Raw genomic sequence first — 10109 nt, 5'->3', positions numbered from 1 at the left:
TGATGGGTCAGTAACCATAGTTTCAGCTTTTCGAGAAACCACAGTCTCCTGTTAACTATTTGAATTCTTTCAACTCTAAAAGCAAAAGATAATTGAACAAAGGTAGTTTTTCTTATCGAAAGTTATACAACAGCCCCACCTGCTGGATTATAAAAGTGAGATTCTGTGGTTCTTAGACTGACAAGCTGCATCTGATTCAAGAAAACCAACAAAAAAATACATAAGCATGCACACCTTTATTGTGACTTTACCTTTACATTACAGAGGAACAGTTTGCATGTACATAAAGCCAAGAATGAATATATTGATGTAGAAAAATATGATGAAATGAAGGACAAGCAGACTCCAATGGGAATGTTAAGAAAACAAGAGTGAATATTTTTGGATATGGTTTGTGCAAGAGATAAAAATCACAATACAAAAACAGACAAATGTCCATTAAAGACTCATTTACTTGTCATGAGAAGATGTCATGTTTTAGATTAAAAATTCCTAATAAACATCCAGGGCTCCATGCAAGGTGTGATTTAGGGAGGGTTGTATTAAACCAGTCACTTGGGAATGATAAAATCATTGGCCCTTGATCTGTAACAGTTGACCTAGTCCAATTATGTCCAAGTGTGGACATACTACATCAACTCCAGCACCTGAATATAAAGCACTTCACGTAGCATAAAAATGAAGCACAATGAAGTCCCTTCATTCCTGTAGTAGCTTGAATACATTAAAAACTGAATGAGGTGACACGCAGATGCCCACTACAGGTTTGAGGTTCAAATTCCTTCTCTGTCGTCTTCTCAGACAAAGGCTGTATAATCTCATCCTATCTGTGACCTTCACAACTTCCTGTCTGGATGCTCAGAGCGTCCCGCCCTCTGATGCCTCACTTCCAGGTGTTTGCTCTGGACTCTGTCGAAGTGCTGGAGCAGTTCACTGTAATCGATGTGTGGCTGGGCTAATCGTTTGTCTTTGACGGATGCCTTTGGGTCTTCCCTGAAAAAATAAAGCACTTGAGAATAGGCCGACTATCCAATCTGTAGCTGTTTAGAGAGCACGAGAACTTACACGGTCCTCATGAGTTCAGGGTTTGGCACACAGCTGAGCCGATGCGAGAGCAGCTGGAACGCCTGACTCTGAGGAAGCAACATCAGCAAGCCGTACAGAGCCTTGATGAGATACGGGTTATGCTCTACATCCAGCAGCTGCAGGCGAAGGTCTGCAACGAGAATGAGTGTTAGTGTAGAGAGCTGACAATGATACTCAACAGAGTCATGCGGTGGATGAATGGGACTCACAGGTGAAGATGGGGCTCTCGATTAGCTGCACAAGTTTATCCACCTCCATGAGGAAGTCCACTGTTACCTCCAGATCTCCACTGATCAGCTCAGATCAAGGTGTGTTATGTTTTATATATATATATATATATATATATATATATATTTCCAGAGTGCTGAACAATATTGATCATTTAAATTCAATTACTTCTATGGAATATTGTGATGATTAGATTTATTTTGACATTATTTTACAAAGATTACAATCATTAAATATTAAAAACATTTAAAATCTAACTTAAAAAAATTATATTTAGTTCAAAATGTCCATGATTTTTCATACTTGTATATAACAAGTTAAAATAAATTTCCAGATATCTCTACACATTCCATGACTGTAGGTATAAATAATTTCATTGTTAATTTTTTATACAGTATATATAATTTTTTTCATTATATATACTACTGTTCAAAAGTTTGGGGTCTGTAAGATTTTTTTTTTTTTAAAGAAATGAATAGGATTTTTTAAGGACACATTATATTGAGCAACAGTAGAGACATTTATAATGTTAAAAAATATAATGACTGCTGAAAATTCAGCTTTGTATGAGGAATATATTAAATTATAAAATATAAGTCATTTTAAAATCATAAAAATACATACAGTAACATTTTTGATTCAATAAAATTGTACAGTCCCCAAACTTTTGTGTGTGTTTGTATACATATACATACATACATACATACATATATATATATATATATATATATGAATGAACCAGCAACTAACATACAGAATATTGAATCAGTCTGAAACAGAATGATATATTACAAACTATTACAGCAAGGATACAATTTCTGGATGAGGTCGTATGCATGCTGATAGTTCTGTGTCAGGAAGCACAGCGACACAGTGGCCACAGGATTGTGACACCAAGAGCGATAGAGGCAGCAGAAAAGAGCACAGCTTTCCTGATGGACAGAAAGTAGAAACATAAAACAATGATAATGAGCACAGATTAATCCTAGTCCTCAAAGCAGATGTTACCTGTGTGCGCAAGTCCTTGAGCTGGTTCCGCAGCTGGAACAGCTCGGCCGAGGTAAGCAGAATAGTGTTAAGAGTCTGCACCATGGTGGAGGCGAACTTCAGATCTTCCTCCTTGAGAAGGATGTCTGCCATAGAGTGAAATATGTTCTCCGCATGCAGGAGGAGACACAGCTGCCTGTTGGGAGGTAGACTAAACTTACTGACAAAATCTGTTGAAAGGATAGTAGTATACTCAGATTTACAGATGTTTTTGAGACCTCTGAGGCTGGATGGTTTTACCTGATAATGAAGGCCCCTCTCATTTCTAGAAGCTTCCTCTCTGAACTGAAGCGCTTGAGCAAATTAATCATGAATTTATAGAAGTATGAGTTCATGCTGGGAGTGGAGGGAGATAAATCCATCACCTTAGAACCTGTCAAATAAAAAGTCCTCGTTTGATTTCATGTTCACAAATCACAACAGTTTGGTATTAATCTGCTTTAATCATAGAGGACCAGGAATTGGTTACCCACCAACCACCACTGGCTGCCCATCTCTGACCCCCCCTGGAATATGGAGCTCTGTTTTGCTGTCTGAGTGGTCGCACGACCCAGACGTGTCCGTCTGACCAGCAGGTGATGATGCAATTTCTGCCAAAACCTCCAAGTCTTTTAAAATCACCTGTGAGAGATATTCACTCTTTAAAACCGCAGCATCTGGGAGATCGGCACTGAGATGATTGGAAATGATGATGACTTACTTCATCCGATTCATCGGATAGTGTCTTCAGTAACATGGGGAACAAACTATCTGTGTGCTTGAACATCTGGCATAGAGATACAGTGGAATAAATCTATTTTGGCATTGCACTTTTTAGTACTGAAACTGTAGATTTAAAATGCCATCTATAGAAACCTTGCGAGGGGTCTTGATGTACAAATGGTACAGCCACTTCAAGACAGCGATGCGAGTCATCATTCCGGTGGATGAATCGTGTAAATGTCTGTCCAATACTTGCACTATGCCATCCAGATCCAGAGTTACCGCAGGCCTGTCAGAACTACACAGCACACAGCAAATCAGAGATCTTCTAGAAATCCTACAATAGCTTTCTTATACAAGATAGTTGATCTTTTAATTAGACTATCTGTAGTTGCTTTTGTTCTAGTAACCTACTTCCTGTTCTTCATGTTACACTATAAAATAGAAAGATATAAGGTGTTTTTGTCAGTGACTGTCAAAACATACCTTGCTGGAGTAAAGAAAGAGATGTTGCTGAAGCCTACTGACTCCTGAGAATCATTCAGGGAATCTGAAACCAGAAAGAGAAATATAAAATCAAATATTTTCAAATTAACTTTCAGTTTTGCAGTGTATTTAAAATGACATATTTCTGAATCATTCATAAAAAATTTTTTTTTAAAAACGATAGGATGCTTACATTAAGAAAACAATGTGGAAACAATTGCTGCCACTGGCAATTCAGCTTTTTTTATTTTTTTATTTTACATCTACACTGCAAAGGTCAGTAAGATTTTTTTGTTTTAAAAATGTTTTTTAAGTCAATTAAGCTCATCAAGAAAAAAAAATACGGTAAGAATAGTCATATTGTAAAAAATAATAAAATATTACAATTTAAAATGAGTGCATTCTATTTTAATGAATTTAAAATTTTACAAGCCATAACTACAGTTTTCAGTGCCACATGACCCTTCGGAAATCATTCTAATATGCTATGAGAATATAGGAAACTTTTTTCATTTTTCAAAGTTGAAAATATAATATTAATATTTCAAAAATCATGACAGGATTTTCTAATGAATAGAAAGTTCAAACGAACTTAAAGTAGATTCTTTACTGTGACTTTTGAGCAAATTAATACATTCTGTGTGAATACACAAAATCATCTGTTTAAAAAAGAAAAAAAAAAGACGTTTTAAACTTTAAATAATTATTATAAAAATTATTATTCGCACTGGCTGGGAATCGAACCCAATTGTTTAGCTAAACATCCATAACAGTTTCACCATTCATTCTCAATGGCAGTGCTAAACCACTACGGATGCAATATTCGTTCAACCACTAGCGCTCTCGTGGGGCTCTTCTGTGTTACGGTACCGCGGGAAGTTTGAATTCGCAGAAGAAGAAAACGCACAACAGCGATCGCCTCCGTTGTTAAATTCAACGCATTCTCAAGCGTCTTTCAAAGGTAAGATACTTTACGTGACATCAGTTGACGTTTTGTTACCATTAATGATGAAATCACATTGGTAAACTTTGTTCATTTCTAAACTGTTAAGTATAGTTCAGCCTATTCACGGCTGGCCCCCGCATGGCAGGCGAGAATTCTACCAATGAACCACCAGTGCATTCAGAAAAATCAAATGTCGCCCCCTGTCTTCCAAAGTGAGGGCCCTTTCAAACGCACTTGCCATATTTGCTCACTAGGTGGCCCACTTCAATCCCTCTAACTGTCTTTGAGCTTTCCTTAGCCATTACCACGTTTGTCCACTAGGCGGTAGTCTTCAATCAATTTTTTGGTCTGTCAGTTTCCTCCTATTGATACACAGTGGGCAGTTTCCATAAATTTAAATAAAAAAATATAAAAACTTGCCATTCAAATCACCCTCTTTCTTAGATGGAGTCCCATCGCTCGGAGGGGAAGATTTAGTCTGTGATTCTTCATCATCTTCATCATCTTCAGGAGTCACAAGTTTCATCAGGCTATGATTACATGCACTGGCTGCCTCTTTAGTACCTGCACATGGTTTATTGAGGAAACGGATCTGAACATCACTTGAACCTACCAGAACAATATCACAAAAACATTTAGCTAAATGGCATGAATGACTCTAAGCCAATGCATTTTATATTAGATATGCAACCACAGTTTAGGATACTCTTTTTGCGGTCATCATAGGAAAGGCAAGGCAGCACTGCTGTCAGAATGCCAGAGGAATACGGCAGGACCACTCTTCCAGCAAGCTGAATGAATTCTCTCATCCATGTCATCGACGTCAACTGGATGAGATCGTAAGCTGCCGGAAGACAAAATAAAAGAATTACACTACTTGCCTAAAATAAGAATTGTACAGTGTTTTGCATCTGACTTACTGGATTTTGAATCTTCAGACACTTGACAGTGGATGACTAAGATGTTGGCCATTTCCGCAAATTTGACACTGGAAGGATTCTTCTTAATTTCTTTCAGGAATTCCCCCAAAACCACCTCACATCTATTGAAAAGCAGCTGTTAAGACTCTCTAGAAATGAGAAAAAGGAAGCAGAGAAAAGAGGAAGAGGGAGAGACTATTCCACGTAAAGGGACAGATAATGAGACATACATCCGCCTGATCTCTTTGCTGCTGTCTCCGAGAATCTGAAAGAGTCCGTCCAGAAATTCTGGCAGATAATCCAGGAGGTTGATATCAGGAACCGACTCCAACACATGGATCTGGAGCAATCCAAGGAAGTCACAATAGCATAATGGCAGTTACCATTGTTGTAAAACAATTACAAATAGCTTTTAAAACTAAATCTCAAGTTAAAACGAAGTAATTTTTTAGCTATTAATTTAAAGTAATACAATAAAGCATAAATGTTAGCTGAAAACATATACAAATATATCTGTTGTGTCATCACCAACATTGTAGACTGGTGAAAGTGCTCAACTCACCCAGGAGATAATGAACTGGCGCGCATACTGGTTGTTTGAGTAAATCCTCTCACGCAACAGTGGGACAAAGGCCACTAGGTCAAATTTGTTGCTCTCGGTTACGATGTCCTTCAAATAACAAGCAGAAATCATTATTTCTTTTGATACCTCCGAACTTGAACTGTAGAATCCACGTTTCTCATTTCAAACTCACCTTAAGAAGCCGATCCAGGAGCTCAGATCCACTCTTTACGTTTGGATCAGGATCTGCAGCAAGCTGTAAAGAACAGATCACATGTTAGGTTAGTTTGTGTCATCACCTCAGCTCTTTCATTGGAAATATGTAAAAAAAAAAAAAAAAGTCATTAAATGTTAATGGTATTTTAGAAAGGATTATAACATCTCACCAGCGTTACTTTTGTATTATTTCGTATTTCTTAATATTTTGAATTAGCTTTTTTTTATAGTTTTTTTAGCTTAAGTTTTGATTATTAGTCTTTTTTAAATGTCTATTTAGCTTTAATTTGTTTATTTCTTTTTCTTTTTATTTAGTAACTTATTTCAGTTAGTTGACAAGGTAACCTTTCTAATTTTTATTATTATAGTTTTCACCCATTTATTTATATTTCAGCTTGATTTCAATTACTGTAAACTAATTGTAATAGTTTTAGTCAGTGTTACTTTAAGATCATTGAGATGGTAATATAGTTTCTTAATATTTCAAATTAGTTTGTTTATATACATATTTAAATTTAGCTAAAGTTTAAGTAATTTTGTAGTGTTTGTCATGTTTTAATTGTAAGTATTTTAGTCAATAAAGTTAACGTTTATTTTATTTCAAGAAATCAAAAAAAGTTAACTATAATAACTCGATAACTGACAATAAAAACAGCTTTTTACACTTAAGAAATATTATAATATATTTAAATGTGTAAAAGGCATTGATTACTAATTACTAAAAATGATTTTTTAAATAAATATTTAAAACTAGCATGGATTACCATATGTGATTCATTTCTACCTTTCATGCATGCATCTAGACATGAAGGCGCATCAGTTTACCTTGCTAAGCCCATCAAACAGCACATTGAAGTGAGGCAGCACTGCTCCCCTGGCAACCTTCACTATATTGTAAAGGGCCTCACAGGCGTAGTAGCGCAGACGGCTGTCAGAGTCATTGAAACAGGAAAGAACTGGATCAATGAGTTCTTTCAGGTACAATCCAGAATCCTGAGGAGTACAGAAGATAAGATAAACATTAGCAAAGCCTCCATATTAGCTTCAGAATGTCAAGCATACTGAACGTCTTGCAGCCACAATACAACTGAATCAAGTATTCAATGGTGTACTGAGGAGGATTTAGCACATTTAGTTAACATACTTTTCCCAGGGCAATGGAGCACGCCGCCAACCCAATGAGGCCTCCTTTTCGGCTGTGAGGGTGCTGGGAGAGCGCAAACTCTGTGGCCAGTATCTGGATGACATGTCTGATCTGTGCAGAGTTGTTCTGAGCTACAAATTCCCGCACAAGCCTGGCAGAAGATTGTAAAGAAGCGATCACAGTGAATGAATGGAATAGAAATGAAACCGTATTCTACCAATTCATTTAAAACACTAGCTAGACATACTTGTATTTATGTAAAAGACTTCAGTGCTGTTTTTTGGACTATGGGCTATTGATCATACGCATGACTAATAAGATCATGTGACAGTGTGTCAGATGACCAGCTCTGCATTTGAGCAAAGTAACAAATGCCAATTACTTAATACAGAGAGAAACTAGCTATGAATGCTAAAATATAACTTACACGATGTTAAGAATGGGTGCCAGTGCAGTAAAAAGGAGGAAATAAACAAGTCTAACAGGAATTGAATGCACATTAATATGACATATTCCCATTTTAAAGCGTACTCTCTGATTTATGAGATATAACTAACAGATTATGACTCACTTTTCGATCTCAAGAGCTGCAACCTTCCTCTTCTCGTACAGTTTGTCGTTGAGAGCTCTCACAATGTTTGGGGTCAATGGAGAAAAATCCTTTTCTGTGTTCATTTTTTCCAAGTATTTCCGAAATTAACTTAAATTACGCATAAACGAAAACTATGAACAGTTAAAACTGATCTCTGAATGAAGCTCGGTGAATACAGAGAAAGTCTCATCAGATGACAGTTCTGTTAGTGTATGTATGTATGTGTGTGTGTGTGTGTAGTGTAGTGTATATGTCTGACTAAATATTTAATGTTTCATCCAAGACATTGTTTACAGACAAGACGACGCCCTAAAATGTATTTCCGAGGCGGACTCTCATCACAAGCATCACTTATAAGATAACAGGACATGCAGTCTGCGACACTAAACTGAAAGCGGGGAGCAGGAGATCGGAGCAGTTATTGCCCAAAACAGAATAAAAGCCTTAGAACCTCGTGAACGTGAATCATTCAGAGACGACGATCCGAGAAACCGCGATTGTTTCAGTACAGAAGGTAAACCTGATGAATATGTCAGAGGTAGATCGCACTGTTTTTCAATAGAAGTAATTGACCAAAGCCGCCATATGTCCCGGCTCACATGACTTCCTACAAACATCAGCGACTAGTAAATCGAGCGCCGATCAATGGATTTGTTTTGATTACGTCATACGAGTCACATGTTAATTTAAGACATATAATTGTTTTTAATAAAGTCTATGGATTTGGGATGTTTATTAATGAAAAATATTAAGATGCTGTTATATGCTGTCATTTGAGAATATGACTGGTTTTAATAGTTTTAATAATAGTTATAATAGTTAATAATTTTTGAACATATATTGTACACAATTTATAATGTCATGTAAATCCATGATTTGTTTCATAATGTATTTTGCATATGTGTGTTACTTAAGTATTTTTTCCTTCATTGTTGAATTATTATTATTATTATTATTATTATTATTATTATTATTATTATTATTATTTAATCGGTAACAGACTGGGGCCCGTTCTTCGTACATCGCTCATTACATCCGAGATCAAATGACACTTCCAAGATTATATCTACAATCAGGATCTGGCTAATGCACTATATTTTCACTGTTTTTTATTTTATTTTTTTATGTAAAATCATTTTCTAAGTGTTTTAAATTCATTTTAAATAAGTAACATTTTTAATCATTTTTATTAAATGCTTGTTTTATTCATTATTATTTTACTTTATTTTATGTAAAGCACTTTGAATTACCATTGTGTACGAAATGTGCTATATAAATAAACCTGTCTTGCCTTGCATTCTTCGAAAGCACCTGTTATTGATGATCGGAATGGCTGGATTGAGTTATGTTTCTTTTACTGTCTATGGTTATGTGAGATAATTTCGCGTTCATGGAAAAGGGGTGTGTATCGATATTCGAAACCACGATTAGCAATGCAGCGATTGGCTGACGACAAGACAGCGACGTAATGACATCATATAATTAAAAAAGACACCTGACTTGAAACAGCCAAGCGAACAAAACTACATAAATGTTATAATAGATCAATTAAATGTACACTGTTTTTATTTTATTTACATGACCCCCAATTATTTATATTCATGATTTCTCATATTTATACAGGCTTTACATTTTTATTTCAATGTAGAAATTTATTTAATTGTATCTTTTTTATCTGAACAGGTTTGTTAAGTGACAGCATTAATTAACGTTTCAAGGGTCAAGATCATATCTGCATCTCCTGTGCTCCATCAAGCCACTCCCATAATAGCTGTCTTTACTCAAATTAATGCAGGACTCTGCATTATCTGATCTCTGAATAGGTTTATTTCACAGTGCATACACCAATAGAGCAGTACAAACCTCTGGAGGTGCAGTACTTTTTTTTCCTAAAATATGCAATCATCAATGCACGTACACATTACATATCTCTAAATGTAATCGACCCTTAATAGAAGAACATAAGGCACATTGCATACTCCGACCTTAACGCTGATGTCTGACCCAACTGTCTATGGAAACACTGTGAGAGATCCAGTTGTGTAGATTGAGTGTAAGTTCATCTATACATCCTTAAACTCCCCATCATCTCTTTCTCCAGGTAACACACTGATTAAAAGGAAAAGTTCACAGAAAAATAAAAATTTACTAATGGATCCTCTGCAGTGAATGGGTGCCAT

General features: G+C 35.9%; 1 protein-coding gene across 1 annotated transcript; it reads right to left on the bottom strand.

Annotated features, from left to right (window-relative positions):
- Positions 1–217: 217 nt before the first annotated feature.
- On the bottom strand, positions 218–8561 carry LOC127946938 (protein VAC14 homolog). Its single transcript, XM_052543769.1, has 19 exons — positions 7909–8561; positions 7338–7488; positions 7019–7186; positions 6171–6233; positions 5978–6085; positions 5646–5755; positions 5416–5537; positions 5202–5339; positions 4916–5059; positions 3550–3613; positions 3217–3361; positions 3062–3127; positions 2835–2982; positions 2602–2734; positions 2323–2497; positions 2128–2246; positions 1296–1375; positions 1066–1216; positions 218–993 (listed from the first exon to the last, which is right to left on the bottom strand). Exons 1-19 carry the CDS (start codon positions 8010–8012, stop codon positions 837–839), a joined length of 2346 nt encoding a protein of 781 aa, XP_052399729.1. The 5' UTR covers positions 8013–8561; the 3' UTR covers positions 218–836.
- Between the last annotated feature and the right edge of the window lie 1548 nt (positions 8562–10109).

Source organism: Carassius gibelio, chromosome A25 (assembly GCF_023724105.1).
Source record: "Carassius gibelio isolate Cgi1373 ecotype wild population from Czech Republic chromosome A25, carGib1.2-hapl.c, whole genome shotgun sequence".
Classification (NCBI taxonomy): domain Eukaryota; kingdom Metazoa; phylum Chordata; class Actinopteri; order Cypriniformes; family Cyprinidae; genus Carassius; species Carassius gibelio.
This window is presented reverse-complemented; position numbering and strand designations above follow the sequence as displayed.

Bases quoted from the DNA above. Each gene is read 5' to 3' on its own strand.
- LOC127946938 (XM_052543769.1), bottom strand. From the start codon at position 8,012: ATGAACACAGAAAAGGATTTTTCTCCATTGACCCCAAACATTGTGAGA. The intron at 7,489-7,908 runs GTGAGTCATAAT...ATCTTCTGCCAG, and splicing joins GCAGCTCTTGAGATCGAAAA to GCTTGTGCGGGAATTTGTAG. The intron at 2,983-3,061 runs GTAAGTCATCAT...TATCTCTCACAG, and splicing joins TATCCGATGAATCGGATGAA to GTGATTTTAAAAGACTTGGA.